At 39.9% G+C, this 26,517-nt stretch overlaps 1 protein-coding gene across 2 annotated transcripts in view; it reads right to left on the reverse strand.

The window, feature by feature from the left end:
* RASA2 (RAS p21 protein activator 2) overlaps nt 1-26,517 on the reverse strand; it is a 137,587-nt gene that overhangs the window by 68,904 nt on the left and 42,166 nt on the right. For both annotated transcript variants that reach the window (XM_043997446.1, XM_043997445.1), the window contains exon 4: nt 20,291-20,385. In XM_043997446.1, coding sequence (XP_043853381.1) covers nt 20,291-20,385 — 95 coding nt within the window. The remainder of the gene's footprint in view (nt 1-20,290; nt 20,386-26,517) is intronic.

Here is a 26,517-nt window from a genome sequence, read left to right on the forward strand (position 1 = left end):
TGTGAACAAAACTACACAACACGTGCTATCATTAATCTCTTTTATTTTCTGCTATGAGCTAGAAATTGGGACTGTCAGTAATGGTGTTACGGTGTGCACAGCCAGGTTTCTCATAGGTAAGGTTACTAAGCCAAAAAGTAGTATGCTTTTTCCATAGAAATATGACTTTTTCATTAAAATGGTAGCTTGTCAAATAGTTAAATACAAATAAAAGTTTTATTATATATATAAATTTCATTTAAAATCAAGTAGTGTTAGAGCAGGATTTTCAAAAATGTAATCAGCTGGTTATCTTACTGATCTTTATTTTTAATAGTTGCTCTATCTTATTTTGATTTTATCTCAGACTTGAAAAGAATATTATTTTCTAAAACATTCTGAATTTTCCCTCCTTGAATTGGGCCTTGCCAGGGTTTTTTGCATTTCCATAGCATCACAGATTTAAAGCATGATGCTTTAGTGCAGAAGCTGTCATCCAAACCTCTTCTTTTACATAAGAAGAAATTGAGTTGCCTGGGGTCATACAGGTATGAAGCATCAGAGGTGGTGTCATAAGAGTCCAAAGGTAGCGTTTGCTCCATTGTATTCTGTTGCTTACTTTCACTGAAGAACAAAATCTCTTTCACCTTAAGGTTTACTAAGTATTTAACAGTACTAGCAAAAAACGTTATCTTATCATGATATTCTCAAGAAGGTCCTTTCCTTGAAGCTTTGCGACTCATTCCATAACCCTAAGACTGCCTCTTCATGACCTCTACAAGTTAGTGTTATTCTAAAGAAAACATGGGATAAGTCTGGATGTGGGAGGCCTGAGTCAGTACAATACTGCTAGAACAAAGGCAGTTAGAAAATGAGGTTCCAACCCAGCAAAGGGCTAGCCTCTGAAGTTCTCAGGGGAGGCTGGGGGTAAGGGGGTGGGGGGTTGGACATGGCAAAGAATGAGTCAGAAAAAGAATGACTTTTTGAGAGGTCTGCCTCAAGGCATCTGGCATTGCCTGACTGTCTGCAAAAAGTCAAGTCCCTGAGGTAATAGAAATTAAAATGACATGGGCTAGAATCAGTCATCAGCTACGTATTCTCATAGTACTTGCATATATGAACCATGTGTGCCTGTCCATCTTGCTTGAATGCCTCATCCTGATGTGGAAATGGCCTGGGTTCTCCAAGACTCTGCCAGTGGAACACTAGTTCTGGAATGACTACCAAGGGTAATAGACTATTGTGTTTGTAGTGTGAGGAACAACTTTGTTGGGTTCAGGGAAGCTAATTACCGAGTTGGTTATGGGATGACGGCCTTGCGGACTATCTAAAAAGTCATGGGGACAGAGAGGCTGTGATCTGTGTGAGCTGAAGGAGTGCCCGTGCTGATGAAATTATAGATCCTCGACATACTGATGTATATGTATATTCATTACTAACACCTACGTACGTTGGCAGACTATTCTATGGTCTTACAAGCTCTAAACTTGATGGCAATACAATTAATTAGATGGACTCAAGATAGTCATCATGGTTTACTCCATGAGCTCAGCATCCCACCAGATAGGAGCTCTTTCTCTCATGTTGTAACAGTGAGTACGGATGGGGGAACAACTACAGATCAACAGGACTGTGGCAGGAGACTTCCAATGGAGGCTCTCTAAACCCAAGGCTCTGTGCTTGGGGGCTTGCTATTTAATATTTTTATCCATAGCTTAAAGGCATAGATGGCACACTTATTGTGAGAAATGAGTAGTTGTCTCCTCTCAGTGTGGATATGTCAGTCATACTCCCCTGACCTGTTTGTAGGACAAAGGTCTCAGATCCCCTCCTCCCCCTCAGGTTAGCAAGGTCACATGGTTCAAGGAGCCCTGGTCTCAATTAGGTCCTCTCCAGAGTTCTGTCCATATAAGGAAGTATAAGGTCCACTCCTGAGTTATGCCCATACAAGGAAGAGGGGTGGGAATACTGCGTTCTGATTAGCTAGCTTTTGGGCATAGATTGTAACCCCACCAGTGATGAAAAAGGGGAAGGTCCATTCAAGTTAGGGACTAGGGTATAAAACAGGGCCTGCGAGCCCCCTTTCTGGGCACCCACTAGCTGCACACTAGGGTGCCTCCTTCTCATGAGAAGAAAATAAAGCCTTTGTCACCTCGCGGCTGAGTTCCTGAGAATTATTGAGAAGAGGATGAATTTTTCCCTCACACTTATCAAATCTGTAGATGATCCATTGTTGCAAAGAATAGCTAACACACTGCCAAACTCAATCCAAAAAGATCGATAACTTAAAGCAATGAGCTGAATCCAATAACATAAAATTCAATAGGGATAAATGCAAAATGTTACACGTGAAAAACCAACTTCTTAAAATACAAAATAAGGGAGGCATGGTAGGACATCAACTTTTCTGAAATATAGCTGAAAAAATAGTGGAGGGAAAACTTGACATGAGCCAGCTGTGGTAGCCAAAAAACTCAACAAAAACAATAAAAATACTAGCTAATGTTTACATACCTTTTTAAGGACTGCAAATCTTTACATGTATTGTCTCATTTCATAATTACAACAATCCTGTGGAATAGGTGCAGTTATTATTACCCTTGTTTCATAGATAAAGGTACTCAGGGTAGGAAGTCTTAGTGACTTGCCCAGGATCACATAACTAGTGAGTGTCTGAGGCAGAATTTGAACCTCTGTTCTAGTTTTCTATTCTTCCCATTTCCCCCATTAGAACCTTATTTTCCATCATTCCCATTCATTTCTACTTTGCAAAACTCACTATGCTAGGCTTTGGGCAAAGATGAAATGAAATGGAGTCCTTGCCCACAAAGACCTTACGTTCTAATGGGGAGAGGGGAGATAAGACACGACTACAATACAAACAAAATGTGCTACAAGCAGAGGAAGGGTCCAGATGCAGCGCCATTAAAATCTGAGGGAGCGGGGCAGCTAGGTGGCGCAGTGGATAGAGCACCGGCCCTGGAGTCAGGAGGACCTGAGTTCAAATCCGGCCTCAGACACTTAACACTTACTAACTGTGTGACCCTGGGCAAGTCACTTAACCCCAATTGCCTCACTTAAAAAAAAAAAAATCTGAGGGAGGGAGCACTTCCAGAGTTCAAAGTTCTTGAAAAATGTAGGATATAATTAAACAGCTATTGTAAGATTTAAATATACAGATTTTTATGAGATGAGCTGAAGGAAAAGTTGATAGGTAGAATTATGCTGATCCTTTATGCTAAGTCCACAGTTGCCTAGCTGATGTACATAAAAGTAAAACAAAGGCCATAGCAAATTAAAAATATGGGCTTAGAATGTAAGCAAATCCTTCGTATTTCAAAACATCTCTTGAGAAGGCTTATATAAAAATTACTCGTATAATAAAAATTTTGAAAAACATTTTACTCTGGTTGCTTTAAGTTATGGAAAACATTTGTGTAATTCCTGGTAAAACATTTAATTGCTCTGAATTAAGTAGATTACTTTATTTTACAGGTCAACTAATACATATTCTTATTTTGCTGAATATCTAGCATTGGTTGTTTCTCTAATAGAATCAGTAATTATTTGCTTTATCTGTAATAAATCACTTCAAAGATGGTTAAATGGATCTAACTTAAAACTTAATGTTTTCTCCATACAGAAGAAATCTGGAAAATTAGTTGATGCTAAAGGTAATTAACAAAAACGACAACCACCACCACCACCACTTAGATGGTACCTGCTATATGCCAGTGTTAAAAGAGTTTAATAACCCTGGGAAGTAGGTGCTAGTATTATCCCAATTTTACAGTTGAGGAAATGGACGAAAACAGAAGTTAAGTGACTTGGCCCAGGCCACAGGGCTAGGATGTCTCTGAAGCTGAATTTGAACTCAGGTCTTGCTGACTCCAGGTCTACTGCTCTGATAAAATTCTTTGAACCATATTTTTCCCTTTCAAACTATTCTATTTGAAAATTACAGAATGTGAGAGTAGGAAGAGACCTTGAAGGCCATCTGGCTCAATCTATATACACCAAAGTATGTGTAGCAACACTTTTTGTGCTTGCAAAGAACTGGACATAAAGTCAATGCCCATCCAAGGGAGAATGACTAAATAAACAGGAAGCTCATCATAGGGATAGCCTCATCATCCTGTGAGGTCTCATCACTACCCTTGGCCTCTTTGATTGGAGGGTGGGGTCATGAACTCCAAACCTCCCTTTAAGGAGAGAGCCCAGTTCAGACACAGCCTCATTTCTCACCTGGGGTGCTACTTTTGTCCTTGCCATTTTCAGCTTCCTTCTGTATTGTTTCCCCATTAGATTGCAAGCTTCTTGAGGGAAATAGCTGTCTTTCTCTTTTCATATTCGTATCCCCTGGCACCTGTTACATAGTAGGTGCTTAAAAATGTTTATTGACTATTGGCAGTGGTGCATGAATATAACAGAACACTGGGCAGCAAGATACAATGAGCAGGAATTCAGAAGCATGACTTGTCAGTTGGTCAATAAACACCAATTATACACCTACTCTGTGCTAAGTACTCAGGATAAAAAGAAAGATAAAAGATAGTTCCTGATTTCAAGAAGCTCAGTCTAATGGGGGACATAAATGCAAACAACTATGCACAAGAAATAAGCATACATGCATACACAGAGATGAGAACTGAATAATCCACAGTGGAAAGGCACTAGAATTAAGGCAAACTGAGATAATTTTCCTGTAAAAAGTGGGATTTTAGCTAGAACTTGAAGGAAGCAAAGGAAGCTGGGGATGACAGGAAGCAGAGATGAGGAGGGAGAGAACTGCAGGTGTCGAGGGTCAGCCAATGAAAATATCTGGGAGTTGGGAGACTGGAGTGTCTTGCTTGAGGAACACAAGGAGGCTGGATCACAGAATACAGGGCAATGGGGGGATATATTAAGGTATAAGAAGACTGGAAGGGTATTATTGTAGTGGTGGGGAGGGGCACCGAGTTAGGAAGGGCTTTGAATACCAAGCAGAGGAATTCACAGTTGACCTTAGAGGTGACAAAGAGACTGAAATTTATTGAGGAGTGGAGTGACAGTCAGACCTGGACTTTAGGAAGGTTATTCTGAGAGTGGAAGACAGACTGGACTGGGGAAGAGAGCTGAAGGTGGGGAGACCAACAAATAGACTTTTGCAATAGTGCAGGTGTGAAGTGATAAGGGCTTATGGTGGAGTAGGGTGGCAGCAGCATCAGTAGAAAGGAGGGAGCCGATGTGAGAGAAGTTATAAAGGTAAAACTGAGAGCCTTTGGGAGCAGTCTGAATACAGGGGGAGGTGGGGGGGGGAGTGAAGAGTCTAATTTGAAATCTAGGTTTTGAGCCTAGGGACTGGAAGGATTGTGATGCCCTCAAAAGTTAATACAATAACCTATATAAACTGGGGAGGAATGAGACAACCACAAAAACAATCGATACAACAACTCTATGAACCTAAATGGCAAAGACATAAAAAGAAACTGAGAGCTGGGCAAATGCGATGATGTAATGAACAAGCCTGGCCTTGAAGAAAGAAGGAAATTATCCCCCGCCCCAATCCTCAATGGCTTACAGAGCTGAGGGACCCCAGAGGTGTCTCCCCACATACTGTCCACCCCCGGCTAATATGCTGCTCCACTTCTGCTGAACTGCTTCTCTAACTCCTTCTTTGTATTTCTTTCTACCTTTTTATTCTTTGTTAAAAGGGCTAACTTTCTAGGCAAGGGAGGGAGGAGGGACAAATTAAGGCAATGTAAAAATGATATCAATAAAAATGAAAAACTTGAGAAGGTTAATATGATTTCACAAATAAAAATTCCTTCACACAAAGGAAAAAAAATCCCAACCAGACTGGATCTCTGCCAAGGGTGTTGTACACAGTTACTAGACGCTCCTCCCAGGTGCATCAAGAAAACATTCGCCAAACCTTGTACAAACATAACAACTGTGTCATACCAGAAGAGAGCAAGGAGGTGAAAACACCGGATGCTGACACATGTTGGTACACACTTAAGAAAACATAAAGCTCCTGGATGCCAAGTTAATAGCTACCATTAATAGCATTACTAAAAATATCTAATTCTCTTTAAGCCAAGATACAGGATATATTCAAGTCTGTTGGTTCATCTTTCCTATTGAGGAATACAAATACTACTTATTGATCACTTAATTTTGGCTTAATAAAATCTGTACCTATAAAATGATACCAGTCTTTTCCAAGAAAAGACTGGGCCCAAATATTCTTGTGTTATAAAAATCACTGGCATCATTAAAACATTTTAAATGACTGAATATTCTGTCACATACCTTCACAAACATTTCATTAAATGAGTAATGAGTCCTTTCATTTTACAATATGGATATTCAGTGTCACCCTTACTATATATAAGCCCAAGCCCATCAGTTATCTGTGCACATTAAAGAAAGTTTTAGAGATGGCTTTAAAGAAATCATAATTTCTAATTATATAACTGGAACCAAAACTGTCTTCCACTCGAATTAAATGAGTATTTTCTCTAATCATAATGACTTCACCCCTTTCACTTTGCATTTATATACTCCATTCTGGGTGCTAAGGATGGGCAGTTGGAAGGCACCATGACTAGAGCGCTGGTTGGGGGTCGGGAGGAATTGAGCCTTTCCTGTTCGTCTAATACTTTGCTCCCCTCCCTACATGGCATTCTCTAGCCACAAAGGCCATATTCCTCCTGAAGCCTTTCCTGGTCCTCTCCTCCAACTGCCTTGTGTTCATTTTGGTCACACCCTATAGACACTTACCTGTGTCTGTGTCACTGCTTCTCTTCTGACTTTCTATCTATAGGGCTCAGCACAGTCTCTGACACACAGTAGTCACACTGAATAAATGCCAGTAGATTTATTATTATGGCTATCAACTCACTGTTAGCCACTTTTCTTCTGTCCTTGGCAAGATGTGGAGAGATGTATAACCTAAATCAGACTGCTTGCTATCTTAGAAAAATTTGGAACTCAAAATCTTATAAAAGGAAATGTTGAAAATTATCTTTACATGTAATTGTGAAAAAAAAATCCTATTGAGAAAAAAAAGATGTGAAATGCTTTTTACTCTCTACTGACTTTTGACATATATAAACAGTTTTCTACATTGTTTTGATCTGACATTGTAAAAATTGACATAACATACAAATATACAATGGAATGAATTCCAGATGAGCTATTTAAAACCCATAAAGGATAATGCTGTTAAAGTGCTACACTCAATATGCTGGCAAATTTGGAAAATTCAACAGTGGCCACTGGATTGGAAAAGATCAGTTTTGTTCGGTTGGTTGGTTGGTTTTTGGCGGGGCAATGGGGGTTAAGTGACTTGCCCAGGGTCAGACAGCTAGTAATTGTCAAGTGTCTGAGACCAGGCTTGAACTCAGGTCCTCCTGAATCCAGGGCCAGTGCTTTATCCACTGCGCCACCTAACTCCTCCAGAAAAGATCAATTTTTGAGCCAATCAATCCTAAAGATGGACAATGCCAAGGAATGCACAAATTACCGAACAATTGTGCTCATTTCACATGCCAACAAGGTTATGCTTAAGATTCTGCAAGATAGGCTTCAGCAATATGTGAACCAAGAATTACCCAAAGAGCAGAGTGGTTTTCAAAGAGGCAGAAGAACTAAAGACCAAATCCCCAAGTTTCACTGGATTATGGAAAAAGCAAGGAAGTCAGAGGGAAACATCCATTTCTTCACTGATTATACTAAAGCCTTTGACTGTGTGGATCACAACAAAGTTCAGAAAGCCCTCAAAAAAATGGGAGTACCAGATCATCTTACTTGTCTCCTAAGGAAAGCGCACGCGGGCCAAGGAGCAACAGTTAGAACCAAATATGGTACAACTGACTGGTTGAAAATTGGAAAAGGAGCACAGCAAGGCTGTATATTGTCACCGTATGTATTTACATAGTCTATCATGCAAAACATCAAGATCAATGAATCAAAAGCTGGAATTAAGGTTGCCAGGAGAAATACCAACAATCTCAGATATCCAGACAATACTACTCCAATGGCAGAAAATGAAGAGGGATTAAGAATCCTCTTGATGAGGGTGAAAGATGAGAGTGTAAGAAAGCTGGCTTAACATGAAAAAAACTAAGATCCTGGCAACTGCTCCCTTTGCTTCCTGGCAAAAAGAGGGAAAAGAAATGGAAGGAGCATCAGATTTTATATTCTTTGGTTCCAAGATCACTGTAGATGGCAACCATAGCTATACAATTAAAAGATGCTTGCTCCTTGAAAGGAAAGCTGTGGCACATTTGGACATCACCTTGCCGATAAAAAAACACAGGCAAAGTTATGGTTTTTCCAGTAGCAACATGTAGCTGTGAGAGCTGAAGTCGAGCGCTGCAGAACTGATGCTTTCAAAGTGTAGTGCTGAAGAAGACTTCTGAGAGTCTCTTGGACAGCAAGGAGATCAAATAAAAGTAAAACTGTAAATTGTATTGTAAAATAGAAAACCAAGTCAATACTTTAAGAAATTAATCCAGGGCAGCTAGGTGGCACAGTGGATAAAGCACCAGCCCTGGATTCAGGAGGACCTGAGTTCAAATCCGGCCTCAGACATTTGACACTTACTGGCTGTGTGACCCTGGGCAAGTCACTTAACCCTCATTGCCCCGCTAAACAAACAAACAAATAAATAAAGAGAAAAGGGGATAGAATTGGGTCACTTCTATTTTCTTCTATTTTCAGTATATACAACAGTCCAAAGAGTAAAATATAAAAATAGGTACCAACCTATTTGTTTAAAAGGAGAGAAATAAAGGGGGAAAGGAGGGAGAGGAAGGGGTGAGGAGGAAAGAAAGGAAGGGACAGGGAAAGATGAAGGAGAATTGATGGGGGAGGACAGAAGAAAAGGAAGGGAAAGAGATAAGAGGGAAGAAAAAGAGGGGAAGGGATAAAAGAAGAAGGAAGGGGGAGAGGGAAGATGAAGGGAAACAGTTGAGGGGAAAGATGGGGAAGAAAGGAAAGGAGGGTACAAAACGAGAGATGAGGAGATGGGGGAAGGGAGGCGAAGGGAAAGGAGAGGGAAAATGGGTTTAGAAAGGAAAAAAATAGGGAAGGTAGGAGACTTATAGGTGCCAGGACCATATATTATTAGTTGTACTAAGCTCTGAAATGTCTTAGAACATTAAAGATAAGGCTAAACAGCACCTATCTGGAGCGTAAAGGGAGAAGTAGCTGCTTATCTTCATGCTGACTTCAGATACTACCGTTGCTATCAACAAGCTGTTGGAAATTTTGCATATCTCAACTTTCCCATAGGACCTGAGACCCAACTTGGGAACTAGTATTCTGAGCTCAGTTTAAGTCTGTTTTCTAATTGTCTATTGATTCGTGCTACCTTTCCTTTTATGTATTCAATCAACTCAACACTTTCTTATTCCTTTCAATGGAAAGCCACTCAGATCCAGAAACGTAGGTATTTATAAATGTCTTTTCACCTAATGCATTTCAGACATGAATTGTATTGTCTAAGCTAAACTGTAAACCCTAGTTCAAGGACTTCATGATTTCTTCAGGCATTGTACAGGGCTGAGCAACTACCAAAAATGAACAAAAGATCTCTGGAGATAAGAAAAATATCTTGCAAAAAAAAAGTCTGAAGACTGAAGAGGAAGTATATGAATGATTCTGAATGAAATACCTTATTTACATGCATACTTCCTCATTTTGAATATTTCTACATGCCTGCACATTGAGAAATCAAGAAAAAAGTTCCCCACATACCATTTCCTCCCCTACTTTTCCTTTTGCTTCAACATAGTAACTAAGACTAGTGTTGTTTTTATTATGAATCATAATGAAAAAGTACTGGCACACAATTCTCAAAGTACATGATGAGCAGTTTGAAAATGTATAGAACTACTTTTAGAAAAAGCAGCTCTCACTTTCCTGAGCAACAGACAACTCAGAATGACGACAGGAACATGCCATTGATTTGTCTAATGTAACTGAAAGTGGCGTGTGTCCAAACAGCATCTAGGAGATGGCTTAGAGCCAACAATAAAATCAAGAGGCCTACCACAGATGATAGTCACACGAATGCAAACCACATTTCATTGAAAACGAAGCAAACAAATGGCTGCGCCACACAGATGTTTATGGAAATGGAGAGGCTTTTATCCCCTGCCCATGTACAGGAACATACACACATACTCTGAAGGTGTTCTGTATATTTTCTTCTGGACAAGAGACAAGTCAAACAATCAACCAGCATTTATGAATCACTCACTCTGTGTCAGGCACTGTACAAAGAAAGCCCAACCCCTACCAAAGCCCCCAACACAAAAACCCCACCATTCCTTGCTCTCAGTGAGCTCTCAGTCAGATGGGGGAGACAAGTTGGCAATGACTAGGTACAGATGAGATACAGACAGGATAAATGGGGGTAGTCTCAGAGGAAAAGCACTAAAGTCAAGGTTAAGGAGGACTGGGAAAGGTTTCTTGCTCAAGGTATACCTTTAGCTGAGACCTGAAGGAAGCCAGCAGAAGGAGATTGAGGAGGGAGAGAATTCCAGGAATGGGAGTGGGGGTGGGGGTGGGATGAAGGAAAAGTCAATGAAAATGCACAGTCAGGAGATGGTGTGTCTAGTCTGAGGAACAGCAGGGAAGCCAGTGTCACAGGATCTCAAGAGTTCATGTAGGGGACCGAGGTATGCAAAGACTGGCAAGGTGGGAGGGACCAGGTGATGGAAGGGTTTTAAAAGCCAAACAGAGGATTTTATATTTGATCCTGGAGCTAACAGGGATTTCCCCAAGTTTTTTGAACAGGGAAGTGATATGAACAGACCTTCGTTTTATGAAGAAAACTGAGTGGAAGATGGATTGGAGTGGTGAGACTTGAGGCAGGGAAACAAATCAGCAAATGGCTGCAACAGTGCAGGTACAAGGTGATGAAGGCTTACAAGAGGGAAGTCGAAGCCTCCAAGGAGAAAAGGGGCATACAGGAGGGATGTTAATGAAGGCAGAAGGACTCGACAACTGACTGGCTACTGGGTGGGGTGGGGGCCACAGGAGTTGTGGAAGACATCTCAGCGGCAGGTCTGAGAAACGTTGAGGCGCTCTTCATTGACCTGTTTCCCCCCAAAACCACCTCTCCTCCACCCCAAACCACCCCCCACTTCTGATCTGGAAGGTTAGGACAAAGTCTTTTGAGAGGTTCTGGATGCACTGATTGTTCTGGGGCTTGACAGAACTAACATGATGTCATCTACAAACAGAAGCATCTAAAGAACCAGGCCAGCAACAGGGAATCCCTCCTTAGCTTATTATATACGGTTTACAAAATAGGTACCGATAATCAAAACCAATTCACATATACCCCAAAGTTTGCATTTTCTGGTTCCTTAAGCTAAGTCTGCCAACACATAGTGTTTTGTAGATGCAAAGGATAACAAAGCACTTATTTGATTACTGATCTCTAATAAATGTAATCATCATTTAATAAATGATCTCTAACCTCAGTATGATCTGAGGCACACAGATGTCCTTACTGTTGATGGAAAATATTCTCCACTTGATAATTCTGAATTTTTTACACTACTCAAGTTGATCTGAGAAAATATACTGATATTATGCTGAAGAAGCTTTCCCTTTCTCAAAAGTACCTCTTTGACTACAGCAGAACAATGAGTTTGTCTCTTGAAGAAATGTAGAAGTGTTTCTTTGAAAGTTATAAATATATACCTTTTAATTTGGAGACAAAAACATAATCATGTCATAAGAGGAAGTTGCACAGTATCCTGGTCTCATAACATTATATATGCATTCTTTAAAAAATAATTTTTATTTCATTAAAATTAATTTAAATATTTATTAACGTGAATCATGAGCTGAGAAAGGAATAATTTTTTTAAAAAAGATGTAAAAAAGGTATTTAAAATCATTTCAACTGCTAATTCCAATTAATAGTGCTCACTTATGCTTCTCAGGTGAGAGATCTCTTTATTAAGTTCCACTTTATGGTCAATAAAGTAATATATTTTGGGGAGTAATTATAGTATTAGCAAAATAAAATTAGACAGACTACCACACTATATGACCATCTTGCATGGGGATAAGCCAATCAGCCAGTCATTAAGTAAATGACAGTAGGAAGGAAGAGTGCCCCTGCTGGTGGGCCTCCCTTGGGGAGGTTCAAGGGAAGGGTAAAGGGAAGGCAAGGGGGAAAGGGGCGTGATGATAAAACATTCAAGTGAAAATGTCCCATAGATAAGCTGAACATATTAGTAAGAGGTGGAGATGGGGGTGGGAGTGGGGTGGTGGAGAGCAAGCGGGTAGATTTCAAGTGACAGTAATATGCATAGAAGTAATAGCTAAAGCTAGAAGGATGGTTTCTCTGAGAAAAGTGAGAGCATAAAAAAGAAAAAGAGAAGGCGGAGAACTAGGTCTCGAAGGGTACCCAAGCCTAAGAGGGCTAAACGTCCTAAATGTATTTTTCACTAAACATAAATTGGGACTTCAGAACTAGAACACTCTCCCATTTGAACACTATGGAAAATAGAAAAGGAGAGAGTGCCCTCACCTGCAACTGTGAGGCCAAGTAGTTGTTGAGTACAGGGAGAGAAAGAGAACCTACAAATGGGGACCAATGGAATCAGAATAAGGGGAGAGTTAAAATAATCCAGTGTCTGAGAAAGCAAGGAAAGAGGACTACAAAAAATAAGTTGCAATCAACAATTTCAAATGCTGTTGAGAAGTGATGGAGAATGATAAAGCTTGAGAAAAAGGTTTTGATTTTAAAGGCTGTTGGTGACCTGCAGGAATGTGGTTTCATCATGGTTGAGATGAGAGATTGCAAAGAGAAAAGGTCATAAGGAAATGGGGGCAAAAGTCTGACAGCAAAGGAAAAGAAAGAAATGAGATGATAGCTAAAGAGGCTAGAATATTAGAACAGACACATCCCCATTTTTTAAACAATTATGCAATAGTGCCCATTAAAGCCTTTACACATTCATTCTATTATTTCCATATTTGAACAAAAGTAGGTAACAGTGTAACTAAAGTGTGGTCCACAGGAGCATACTGCATTGAAAAGTGGGGCTGTCTTTGAATTCAGGAGGGATTCTTCACTATCAGACAAGCGGCTTGGGTATTAGTATTAGAATACACGTTAATACACACACATACAGCTAAGCAGCTCAGTAGATTAGAGTGCTAGCCTGGAGTCAGGAAGACTCAACTTCCTGAGTTCAAACCTGGCCAGAGATACTTACTATGTGACCCTGGGCAAGTTGCTTAACCCTGATTATCTCAGTTTCCTCATCTGTAAAATGAGCTAGAGAAGGAAAGGCAAACCACTCTAATGTCTTTGCCAAGAAAGCCCCAAATGAGGTCACAAATGAGTTGGACATGACTAAAAAACTGAACAACAGATGTGGTGTCTAAAGTATCATAAATGTTTAAGGCAAGTCTATAGAGGTTACCTTTACATTATGTATAATGTATAGCATAATGTGCATACTGTAAAATGTGTATTATAGATACCTCAATAATGAAATTATAAAAAGATATTATGACTGAGTTGAATGGAGACCACCTTCATTTGAGTGGTTTATGTAGCAAATGCCTCAATGTAGAGTTTGTTTTGTTTTTGTTTTTTTGCAGGGCAATGAGGGTTAAGTGACTTGCCCAGGATCACACAGCTAGTGTCAAGTGTCTGAGGCAGGATTTGAACTCAGGTCCTCATCCAAGGCCAGTGCTTTATCCATTGCACCACCTAGCTGCCCCCTCAATGTAGAGTTAAAGAGTATTTGTAAATTTTTTAAGGGTTGGAATAAAGTTCAAGAAAGAAGAACCTGACAAAGAAAATAAAATAGAATAAAAAAACAAGATCTCTCAGATATACTAAAAAAGTATGTTGGGGCTAATGATATAGACTCCTAAGAATTCTAGATTAAAACCAAGAAGGTACTGACTGAATTCACACAAAAATGGTTTCAATGGAAATTTTTTAAAGAATTTAAGTGGAAGTAATCTTAGGGTCCATTCTTGAAAGCACACTGGCCCCCTAAAATTTAGATAACTCATTCAGGAAAAGGGCTAAAGACCCAGATCCTAGTCTGGGTCTGCAGAGTAGAAATACTAGCCAAAAGAACTAGAAACCAAAGGTCAGGGTTTACGGATTAAGTGGGTAATGCTAAGGAGCATATGGAATGGATCATTTGGGGCTTTAAATCTGTGCAAAACTGAGCAACGCTAATTGTTTTTATTATCTATCTTAAATGTATATAATTAAAGTGATCCCCAATGCCTCCAATTTCCCCTTACACTATGATACAGTTTAACTGCATCTGAACTATCTGTGTAGGTCATCTGAAGCAGATGGAGCAGAAAAAAATAGAGAAAGGGACAAAGAAAGAATAGGGAAGAGTTAAGACTGGGGTATGATCTATGAAGGGGACAATCTACCCTAAATGCTTTATTCCTTTGGGTGGTAGCAGCTAACAGGGAGCCCAAGAACTATCCATGAGATAAGAAAGGCTGCTTGCATCCCATGCGTAACAGAGAAGGTCACACAAGGAATTAAGATCAGGGAGACTCAGTATGTCTTCAGGCAGAAGTAAGCCAGTTTTGAGAGAAAGTGATCAAAGATGTTATGAAAGGATGGAGCAAAGTATCCCTGGAGTCAGTATGAACTGGGATTTAGCATCCAGGTGGAGGGTTGGCTTTAAGAAAAATATACAAGTCTATTCAACTTATCTTTCATCTACAAGGAAAGATGTTAACTTATGGGACAGCCAAGAAAAACAATAATAATCTGGCTGGCCTATTTTGGCCTGGAGGAAAAGCAGAACTTCAGCTGTTGCAAGATAGAGATTGCATCAGGGCTTGCATAGCATCTGTTCTAGATGTTAATGTATTCATCTTAAATTTAAAGCTCAAAGTAGGGTTTTCTTCTTGTTTAGAATATCAGCCTCATTGCTCAATTGCTTCAAGAGTTTATTTCCGAACAAATGGTCCTCAAAGGCAGTCTATTTCACTTCTTTGTCAACATATTCAAGAGAAACAACAATGAAAGCATCAATAAATCTGATTGATGTACTGACCAACCAGGATTGCAGAGAACTGATGACAGAGCAGGGGGTCCACTACCTGAGAGGGGTGATGGACTCAAAATGAAAAATGAAACAGATTTTAGTTCAAGGCAAAGGCGTCATTTTATTTTGTTTGACTATGTTTATTTGCAACAAGCACTGTCTTTTTCTTTTGGGGAAGAGCTAACAATAATGTCAAAAAAGAAAGAAAAGAGGATCATTGAAGCCATTTAAAAAATGCACAGAAGAGATCAGAAGGCAGTTTAAACGAAAAAGACAAGCAGTTTTCAAAGAAACACATTGAAATGATTATATGCTATTTTTAAAAGCAAGATAAATTTAAGAGATTTAGGAGTTTTTTCTTTCCATATATTTTCTATATTGAAATGTGTGTGTGTTTGTTAAATATGGAAATTTAAAAAAAAATATTTAAAGATTCAGTGCACTTTTCCAAAGCACCTTTTTACCAAGGCTCAACTGCAGAGTTATAAATCCGGACAATTAATTCTTCTGGGAGATATAAGAGAAGCTATGCTTTTTTACACAAGCAAAGGTTTACCTTTAGAAAGTAGTTATCACACAGAGGAAACATCTGGACGGCTAGCTATAGTTAGGCAAAAGGAACTAAAGTAGTGGATCTAACACTGGACTTGGAAACAAGAAAAGCTGAATTTTAATTCTGACTCAGATACTTACCAGCTGTCCTGTTTGTCTGGGTTTCCTTTTCTGTTAATTGGGGATAATAGCACCTACCCCATGAGATTATTGTGAGGATTAAGTGAAATATGTAAAAGCACACTGTAAATCTTAAAATGCTAAATGAATGTTAGCTATTATCATTGTTGTTTTTACTATAATTATTCTTTTTGACAAGGGGGGAAATTAAAGGTTCCTGGTGTTTTGGTAAAGAGAGTTAGAAAAGTAAAATTGCTTTTCAATAGAAATGAGAATTATAATACTAGTAACTAGGTTAGGACAGGAAAGGATATATCTGCTAAGTGACTTGCTTTAAACTAAAAATGGAGAGGTAGGGAGGAAAAGTCTCACATACATGTACATAAGAGATATCACACTGAGTTGTAACTAAGACGCAGGGAACAGAATAAAATTTAGAGGCCCAGTAATTCACAGGAGACAGTATGCAAGAAAAGGGACAGTAATATTAAACACACATATACCAATGCATAGTGAATGAGTAATAAAAATGAACTACAAATCTTAATGTAAGATGGTAGATTTGACCTCATAGATGTCAGAGAGATCGGGGGGATGTGATTCGTGATAGAAGGGCACACTTTAGACAAAAAGCTTCAACGCCAGGGAAGAAGACGGTCTTCTCAGGAGAAGCTCATCACTTCTAATCTCACCACCAAGCTGCTGGACACCGTCTCCCTTGTGGTTAAAGGGCTGGATGGTGGAGTACCAAACTCCATCCAATGCCATCTTCCTTTATAGAGGGCAGAAACTGGACTCCACTCATTCCCCTTTCCATCTGCTTCCCAGACTGGTTTCAATTCCACGGAACAAGATAATCTTGGGTGTCCCATGCTCATCCTCCCCCCTACCCCCACTCCCACTTTCCTGTCTCCTTTCATTAGATAATAAATTCCAGGAGGGCGAGAATCCTTCCTTTTTCTGGACTTAGCATAGTTGCTGTCACATAGGTGCTTAATAAATGTTTATCGGACTTACTACATTTGGAGCAACATCTTACTTCAAGTAGACAGCCTCCTGAGAGGAAATCCAGAGCAGACTGGGCCCAGAGAGTAAAAATCACATGAAGGATGATCAGTGGAGGAGTCAAAGTGATATTATGACAGTACACTACAAACTGGCCAGAAGGAGGGAGTAAATAATCCATTCTGGAAGCACAACACAAAGGAATAATAAGATAGTGCCAAGAGACTCAACTAAGCAGAGGCCTATCTGCCAGCACTCTCCTGATTGAAGCAAAAGGGCTGATACACTGTTGACTTGAAGACAATTTCATTCTTGAAAAGGTGGAGGAAGCAATGAGGGGAACTGCTAATTCTGGACCTGACAGTGACCTACAAGGAGGAACTGGTTGTTGAAGGAGAAATGACGGGAACCTTGGGAGGAAGTGATCACATAATCTTAATATAGCTCAATGGGGAAAACTGAGCATAATTTTGAGATAAACCTCAGATTTGAAAAGAACAGATTTCAAAGAGTTAGCAAAATCCCAGGGCCTACAATTCTACAAGGAAGAATGGAAATCTCTCAAGAAAAGAAGACAGAATTCCAAAGAGGAAGAAAATGAAGAGTTGTCTAAAAAAACCCAAAAAACCCAAACCCTAGTAGTTGCCCAGAAAACTAATAATTATATTTTTTTAAAAACTCCAGAAAATGGGAGCAGCTGGGTGGTGCAGTGGATAGAGTTCCCAGTGTGGAAGACTCCTCTTTCTGAGCGCTTATCTGGCCTCAGACACTTACTAGCTGTGTGACCTTGGGCAAGTCACTTTACCTTGTTTGCCTCAGTTTCCTCATCTGTCATATGAGCTGGAGAAGGAAATGGCAAACCACTCTAACATCTTTGCCAAGAAAACTCTAAATGGGGTCATGATGACTGACTATATGTATAAGTCAAGCACTAGAGATTCAGTTAGCTCCTATTCAGAAGGTTACATTCGACCAGAGAGAATAGAACATGTATCACAGAAGCTATGTGGTGTAATGGGTGACGAGCTGGACGTTGAGCCAGGAAGACTTAGACTCTAATTCTGTTTGACATGTACTATTTAGGTGACTTAAGACTCTCCGGAAAAAAAGACTCTGGACTTCAGCTTTCCCATCTCTAAAATGGGATCTAAAGTTCCTTCCAGCTCTGGACCAGCACAACCGGTGTGAGGGCTCACCAAGCCCTTTTGGGGTCTGCTCATCCACCTTTGGTGTCCACCTGTCATCCAACTCTCGCCTGTGGCTCTAAGAAGTGGTAGCATGTCCAATGGCCACACCCCAGCAAACTGTCTCAGTGGACAGGCCAACCCAAAAGGACAGGGCTCAAACCTGCTGGTGAGTTAAGGGAGGTCAACCCTGAGCATCTGAAGACTTCTCCCAGAGGAAGGAGTGGAGAACAATTAGTTCCAACAGCCTTATGAAGGCAGCTGAGGCAGAGGCTACGGCATGCTTAGAGCTTGGTCGGATATCAAAGATGCACCCCAGGCCACAGCCAGTTGTCATGACTTTTGTCTTGCCCTTGGACTCTGAGGACTCAGGAAGAGAGAGTGAGGTGAATGAATTTGTGCATCCCCGCTTAAATCTAACTTGTGAGCAAGTCAAGACATCACCCCATGATGTCATCTGTCCTTTTTGAAAGGGAAGGACAAACAGCAACAACGAATCTATGATCCTATGTTTGTAGAGAAGTACATATGAATAACATACAATCAGTGTGTAGATTGTGAAAGACCTTAAGTAACAGAATGAAGTGCTTGTTATGAAAATAGGGAGTCCCTGAAGCTTCTTGTAAAAGCTAGGCAGTACAGTGGATAGAGTGCCAGGCTCGAAGTCAGAAAGACTCATCTTCCCAAGTTCAAATCTGGCCTTAGACACTAACTAGCTGTGTAACCCTGGGCAGATCTTTTTTTTTTTTTTTTAAGTGAGGCAATTGGGGTTAAGTGATTTGCCCAGGGTCACACAGCTAGTAAGTGTTAAGTGTCTGAGGCCAGATTTGAACTCAGGTACTCCTGACTCCAGGGCCGGTGCTCTATCCACTGCGCCACCTAGCTGCCCCCCGGGCAGATCTCTTAACCCTGTTTGCCTCAGTTTCTTCATTTGTCAAATGAGTTGGAGAAGGAAATGGCAAACCACTCTAGCATATTTGCCAAGAAAACCCCAAATGGAGTCACAAAGAGTTGGGCATGACTCAAAACGACTGATCAACAATGAAGCTTCTTGAGCAGAATGCTATAATTAGACCAATAAAGTAGGTGAATGCTGCAGATGGAGTAACCTGGATTTCAACAAGTCACTTAACAGTTTCCCTTAATGTTCTTGTGCCCAAAATGAGGAAATATTAACCAGAAACCCACTTGTTTAGGTTTTTCATAATGGATTATACAACCTGACCCAAAGAGGAATAATTAATGGATCAATGTCAATTTGGGGTAGCTAGGAGGTGCAATGGACAAAGTGCTGAGCTTAGAGTTAGGAAGACCCGAGTTTAAAATCAGCTTCAGATTTCCTAGCTGGGTGCCTCTGTTTGCCTCCGTTTCCTCATGTGTAAAATGGGGATGACAGCGCCTACCTCCCAGGATTGTTGTGAGGATCAAATGGGATGATACTTGTGAAACACTTAGCACAGTAAGTACCACTGCCACCCCTGGAGGGAGAGCTCTCTGGTAGACCAACACTTAGTCCAGTTCCATTCAACAATTCTTGTCAGTACGCAAAGATGGAAATAGTCTACTTGTCAAGCAGAGCGATGCAAGGGACCGCCTGCTGGACATTTACAGCTTCACGTCCAATGAGACACGTCAGAGTCAGCGTGTTCAGACTCAGACTCATTCTTTCCCCCAGAAACTTGTCCCTCCTGCGACAAGCCCTTTTTCACTTCACTTGCGTTTCTTAGGTGATGATTATACCTCTCTACGCTGACTCCGAATCACAGAAATCCAGATTTGGAGCCAGAAAGCATGCCGTCAATTCCAACTCCCTCATTTTAGAGAAAGGTGAGGTTCAGAGAAATGAAATGTGCAATCAAAACAGGGGAAAAGCCTACAAAAATGTCAAAATACAGTGAGAAAATCTACATCTTGTAAAAGACCAACCTACCTAGCTAAGCTCAAGGCCAGAAAGGGGCAATGTTGTCTTCTCACTTAAGCCCGGAAGGGTAGGGCCAGCACACAAACTCAACTCAACCCTCCGCCCACTGCTTGTTGACTCCTAAAATCCCATGTGACATAAGAAACAATTCTACTGTCCTTTGTGTCAGTGTTAAAAACTAAACTGGCCACGGTCATGGAACACATACGTTGTCAGACTTTTAAAAAAATATACTGATCAGTTTCATTGATTTTTTTTTTCTTCCTCTGTTTAAAATAAATCTTTTGTTACAAGGGATAGTTCTGGGAGAAGCAGGGAAGAGAGCTGAAGGGACACAGGGAAATATAAAAACAAAAGATATCAATAAAAATTTATTTAAAAATTAAAAAAAACTGCTTAATTTAGAACCAACTACACACGCTAACCAGTTCTGCTGTACTCATTTTATGTATTTACATTTGAAAGCTTACCTGAACCTCAGAGTTGGAATCAACAGGCTGAAGTGAGAACCACGTTTCTTTGCCTGTGTGGGTACATAAGGCTTCTTTTTTGATGGCAACTTTTCCTGAAAGAAGATGAGTGAGATAAGGTTTTTAAAAAACTGATTTTTCTTCTTCTTAAAACTCAATATTACTACAGATCAAAACACTGTGTAGAAAGCCTACTGTGTACGTGTGTTGTGCCTACTAGGAACAGGGCATTTGACATCTACATCAAAAGCCTTGATTTCCTCCCGGCCTCTGGAGGACACTGTGTGAGATCAGGAGATGAGACAAAAACTCATTTGTATTTCTATGCTACCACATTTTTTAATACTTATGCACATTCACATCTCCAAATCCCCATTCAGTACGGAAAACCAATGCACAGTTACATTACGGAACAAAAATCCCAAACTGCATATTTTCTGGCAACCCCCCCCCAGATTATTATAAGTCATGTTTATCTGCAAAAGTTCTAATTAGTTACACACAACACTGAGTTCTTGGTTCTGGATGAATCAGTCTAGCAGGTAACAATAATAATAGCTAGCATTGATGAAGTTAAGGTTTGTAAAGTGCTTTACAAATATTATTCTATGCTCACAACAATCCTGTGGAGGTAGATACTTTTTTCACCCCCACTTTACAAATAAGGAAACTGAGGCACAGAGGGGTTAAGTGACTGGCCCAGGACCTGAACTAATCATTCTCTCCCCTCTGTCCCATGGCTCACACCAGCTGTCTCCCAAGCCTAGCTTGAGATCCCTCCTTCTGTTTATCTCTCAGAATTCTTAGCTCCTATAAGACTCACATCCTCTATGTGGTACATCCTCTAGGAAGCCTTTTCTGACTCTCTGTACCAGTCCCAGAAATCACTGGAGCCTCTCTCTCCAGAAAGTCTCTTATCTTGTGCATATGTGCGCGAGTGTGTGTGAGATGACCTCCTTCCATAGCTGTACCTCTCAAAATTCCCAGAATTCTTCAAAACTCAGCTCAAACACCAGCATCGCCTGCAATCAACTTCATACATGCTTTCATGCGCACGTGTTTTCTTTGGTAGAACATGAGCCCATTGGGCTGCAACGGCTCCCTTGTGTCTCTGAACCCTTTAGACACAGCACAGTGCACCTGGACTTCAGAGGCATTTAAGAAGTGCTTGTCCATTCACAGCTCACTGCCCATTAGAACAGAGAAACAGGGACAAGTACATGTCTGTTTTTCTCTCCAGGGTTCCTGGGCCTCATGTTTCTAGCAGTGAACTTAACTGTGACTATTCCATGCCATTAACCATAAGGGGAATAATTTGAGCACTGTGTGACAAGCAATACTTTATGTATTAATAAAGGAGTTTTTAAGAAAGCCCTCCTAAAGACTTGTATGAACTGATGCATAGCAAAGTGAGCAGAACACCAAGAGAACATTGTGCACAGAGACAGAAACCTGTCTGATGAGGAACTGGGAATGACTTAATTATTCTCAACAACACAAGGATTCAAGACAATCCCAAAGGACTATATTGACAAAGCATACTCTCCACCTCCAAAGAAAGAGCTGATATTGATGGAACAGACTGAAGCCTGCTATTTTTCACTTTCTTTCATTTTTTCTTTTATTCAAGTTTTCTTATACAAAATGACTAATATGGTAATGTTGTACATAATCGTATATGTATAACCTATGTCTGATTGCTTACCGCTTCAGGGATGGGGAAAGGAGAGAGGGAAGGAGGGATTAAAAATTAGAACTCAAAACTATAAATACAGGGCAACTAGGTGGCACAGTAGATAAAGCACCAGCCCAGGATTCAGGAGTTCAAATTCAGCCTCAGATACCTGACACTTACTAGCTGTGTGACCCTGGACAAATCACTTAATGTTCATTGCCCCGAAAAAAAACAACAACAATAAAACTATAAATAAAAATGTTTATTATTTTTAAAAATCCCTCCTATACTTCTAAATATGTAAAACTACAAGTACTTAAGGAGTTTCTGTTTGAAAGGTAGCATGAGACACTTTACAGTGAACCAGATATGTTAAGAAGAGGCAAGATTCGCTCTTTATGATTAAGCATTTGTTAGTACAGGGTACGTCCTTCCTCAGTCTGCTTTAAAGGAGCTGCAGTTACAGAAGCCAGTTTCCTGAATACTAGCACCAATTTCAACTTTCCAAAATAAAGCATAGAACAGAGAGCAAATTGTAGCAAAACACTTTCGAGTAAGGTGAAGATGTTCTGCATTACTGCACAAGTATGACATACTAAATTGCTTAATCTCATGGGGAGGGTTGAGGAGGAAGGGAGGAAGAAAAATTTAGAACAAAGAATTAGCTCAAAGACCTTAATCTCATCAGAGTGGGCTCATGGAGAGAATAGCATTCATACCCAATTGGGAGGAGTAATCTATTTAACTCTACAGGAAAGTAGGAGGGGAAGAGGATAAGGAAGGAAGGGTGAAAAAAGAGAGTGCAGAGAGGGGGAGAGGATAGTCAGAAGTAAAACACTTTTGAGGAGGAATAGGGTAAAAGAAGATAGAAAATAGAGTAAATATCATGGGAAGGGAATAGGATGGAGGGAAATAGTTATGATTGATTATAATGGCAAAATGTACTTTGCTGAGCTATTATGAAGAAAATTCTCTGTCAAGTTTAAGGTACTATATACAGGTTATGATGAACAGGATACTATCGGAAAAACCTGGAAAGATCTACATGAACTGAAGTAGAGTGAAATGTACTGTATGCAAAATAACATCAATAGTGTAAGATGATCTGCTGGGAAGCATGTGGTTATTTTCAGCAAGGCAATGATCCAATATAACCCTGAAGGACTTATGAAAATGGCAACCCATCTACAGAGAAAGAACAGATAGTATCTGAAAACAGATGGAAACACATTAAAAAAAAATTTTTTTTCCCTATTTGACAATTCCTTAATCTGAAGTTTTGGTTTTTTTGACTGTTTTCTCTCACAACCTAGCTAATAGGGGGAATGTTTTCCATGACTACTCATGTATAACTTATTTTGAACTGCTTGCATTCTTGTGCGTGGGGGTGGGGGGGTGGGAATGGAGGGAGGAAGAGAAGTTGGAACACAAAGTTTTAAAAAATTGATGTTAAAATTTGTTTTTACATATATTTTGGAAAATAAAATTCTATTTAAATTTTTTTTTTAAATCCTAAAAAAAAAAAATCCTGCTTCCTTTTGCCTTATCAGATAAAATTGCTCAGCTGATAAATCCTATCCGGAGTTTCACATCTTTTACATCCACAAGATGGACTTCACTGTTTGCAAAATTCAAGACCAAACTAGTTTTGACTTTTAGAAACAAATGAAGAAAGTGGTTTGTCAAAGATTTTCAACTTGCATATGCAAAGGAAATGAGATGAATTATAGTAGAGTATGAGATTGTGAATTCCTTGGGAGCAGGAATTCCAGTTTGAATTTCTAACCCTTCCTTCACAGAGGGCTCTCTACAAACAGCAGGGTACTTACTGTTTGCTGCATAAAAAAATGACAATAAAAGCTTCATCTCAGACATATACTGGCTGTGTGACCCTGGAAAAGCAATCTCATTTCTCAGTATCCCAAGGGAATTTTCTAATACAATAGAATTGCTAATAGGCACCAATCTGCAATGAGAGAGGGAGGGAGAGAAAGCTTCCATATAAAGAATGCTTTACACCAAAGAAATCAAAAGACCTAGAACCTGCACCCCCTAGAAAAAAAAGCACAAATAAAAATTTGAGATGGTTCACACTGTCAATGAGAAATTTAATAGTCATTTCTGTGTTCATGAATTTGAAAGCAAGCATTAAAAACAATTCTACTACTGATCCAACCATTCTGGAGAGCAGTTTGGAATTATGCCCAAAGGGCTATAAAGCTGTGCTTTAGAACAAAGTATAAAGTATAAAAAAGGGGAAAGGACCCACATGTACAAAAATATTTATAGCTGTTCTTTTTGTGGTGGCAAGGAATTGGAAATTGAGGGAATGCCCATCAGCTGGGGAATGGCTGAACAAGTTATGATATATGAATGTAATGGAATTCTATTGTGCTGTAAGAAACAATAAGCAGGGGCAGCTACTTGGTGCAGTGGATAGAGTATGGGCCCTGGAGTCAGGAGTACCTGAGTTCAAATTCGGCCTCAGACACTTAACACTTACTGGCTGTGTGACCCTGGGCAAGTCACTTAACCCCAATTGCCTCACTAAAAATTAAAAAAAAAAAAAAAAAAAAGAAAAGAAACGATGAGCTGGAGGAGTTCAGAGAAACCTGGAAGGACTTGCATGAACTGAAGATGAGTGAGATGAGCAGAAGCAGGAGAACATTGTACACAGTATCCTCAACATTGTGTGTTGATCAACTGTGATAGACTCGATTCTTCTCACCAATCCAACAGTACAAGAAAGTTCCAAAGGACTCATGATGGAAAAGGCTCTCCAAATCCAGAAAAAAAAAACCAAAACTGTGGAATATGGATCCTGATTGAACCATACTATTTCTTTTGTTTTTGGTGCTGTTGCTATTCTTTTTTGAGGTTTTTCCTTATTGCTCTGATTCTTCTCTTATAACATGACTAATGCAGAAATATATATTTATATATACATATATATATATATATAAACACCTATATCAGATTACCTGCTGTCTAGGGGAGGGGGGAGGGAGGAAGAAAAATTTGAAATTGGAAATCTTATATAAACAAATGTTGAAAAGTCAAGATTATGGTACATAAATAGAAAATTAAGTACAACTACTTAAAATATAAGCAATCCTGGGACTAATAATTCATTCCTGAGTAGTCAATTTGCCTCTCCCCTTTTAAGTATTCTGATTAAATCTTGTGTATATTATCGACAAGTATTAGTAAGCCCCATGCCTTAGAAAAACAATGACCTTTAATATATTTTATGTGCACACAATAAGAAGCAGCATTAAGATACAAATAAATGTTCAAAATTCTGATATTTTGCTAGAATACTTAAGCATTCTCTACCCTACTAGTTCTCTGTCAGAGTACCTGACCAGACCAGAAAAATCTTCTACTTAACACAAGTTTTACATTGGTGGTGGTTGTTGTTGAGCAGACTCATCAGACCATATAGTCCATGGTGTTTTCTTGGCAAAGATACTGGAGTAGATTGCCATTTCCTTCTCCAGAGGATTAAGGCAAATAGACATTAAGTGACTCGCTCAGGGTCACACAGCTACTAAGTGTATGGCTGGTTGTTGTCCTTCATGTTCAAAGAGGACCAAAATGGCATCACTTTGTTGCAGTCATAGTATGATGTGTTTGACTGTGGCTGATCAGACCAATACAAGCTCAGAATGCTCTACCACAGGTCAGGCACAAATTGTCCATATGAACCTTTGGAGTGGAAATCTCTCTCAATGTGTGCATCTCACACTTCTTTTGAGTTACTGCAATTCTACTTTGTTCACAGAGCACAGCACTTTTTGACGAGGGCAGGCCACGCTGGGTGGTCCTTTGCCAGTGTCTCCCACATATTACAATTGATTCCAAAGCTCTTCAGAGAAAACTTCAGAGTGTCCTTATATTGCTGCTGCTGCTTCTTCTTCTTCTTCTCCTTCTCCTTGCAGGGCAATGAGGGTAAAGTGATTTGCCCAGTGTCACCCAGCTAGTAAATCTCAAGTGTATGAGGCCGGATTTGAACTCAGGTTCTTATGACTCCAGGGCCAGTGCTCTATCCACTGTACCCCTTTGCTTCTTCTAACCACCATGTGAGCACCTGCCTTGCATGAGTTCTTCATAAAATAGCCTTTAAAATGAACACACATTAGGCATTTGAACAATGTGGCCAGCCCATCAGAGTTGTGCTCTCTACTGTAGAGTCTGAATGCTTGGCAGTTCAGTTCAAGAAAGGATGTCAGTGTCCAGTACCTTAACTTGCCAGATGATCTTCAGAATCTTCCTATGACAATTCAAGTGGAAGTGATTCAGTTTCCTGGCATGGTAGACTGTCCAAGTTTCATAGGCACACAACAATGAGATCAGTTCAACAGCTTTATAGAACTTCAAGTTGGTAGGCAGCCTAATATCTCTTCTCTGCCACATTTTATTTTGGAACCTCCCAAACACTGAGCTAGCTCTGGCAATTAACTTTAACATCATCATTTATGTGTTGTTGTTGTTTGTCCTTCATTCTCAAAGAGGACCATGGCATCAGGAAGTGATATCATGACTTGAAGTG

This window comes from Dromiciops gliroides, chromosome 3 (genome assembly GCF_019393635.1).
Source record: "Dromiciops gliroides isolate mDroGli1 chromosome 3, mDroGli1.pri, whole genome shotgun sequence".
Lineage (NCBI taxonomy): Eukaryota > Metazoa > Chordata > Mammalia > Microbiotheria > Microbiotheriidae > Dromiciops > Dromiciops gliroides.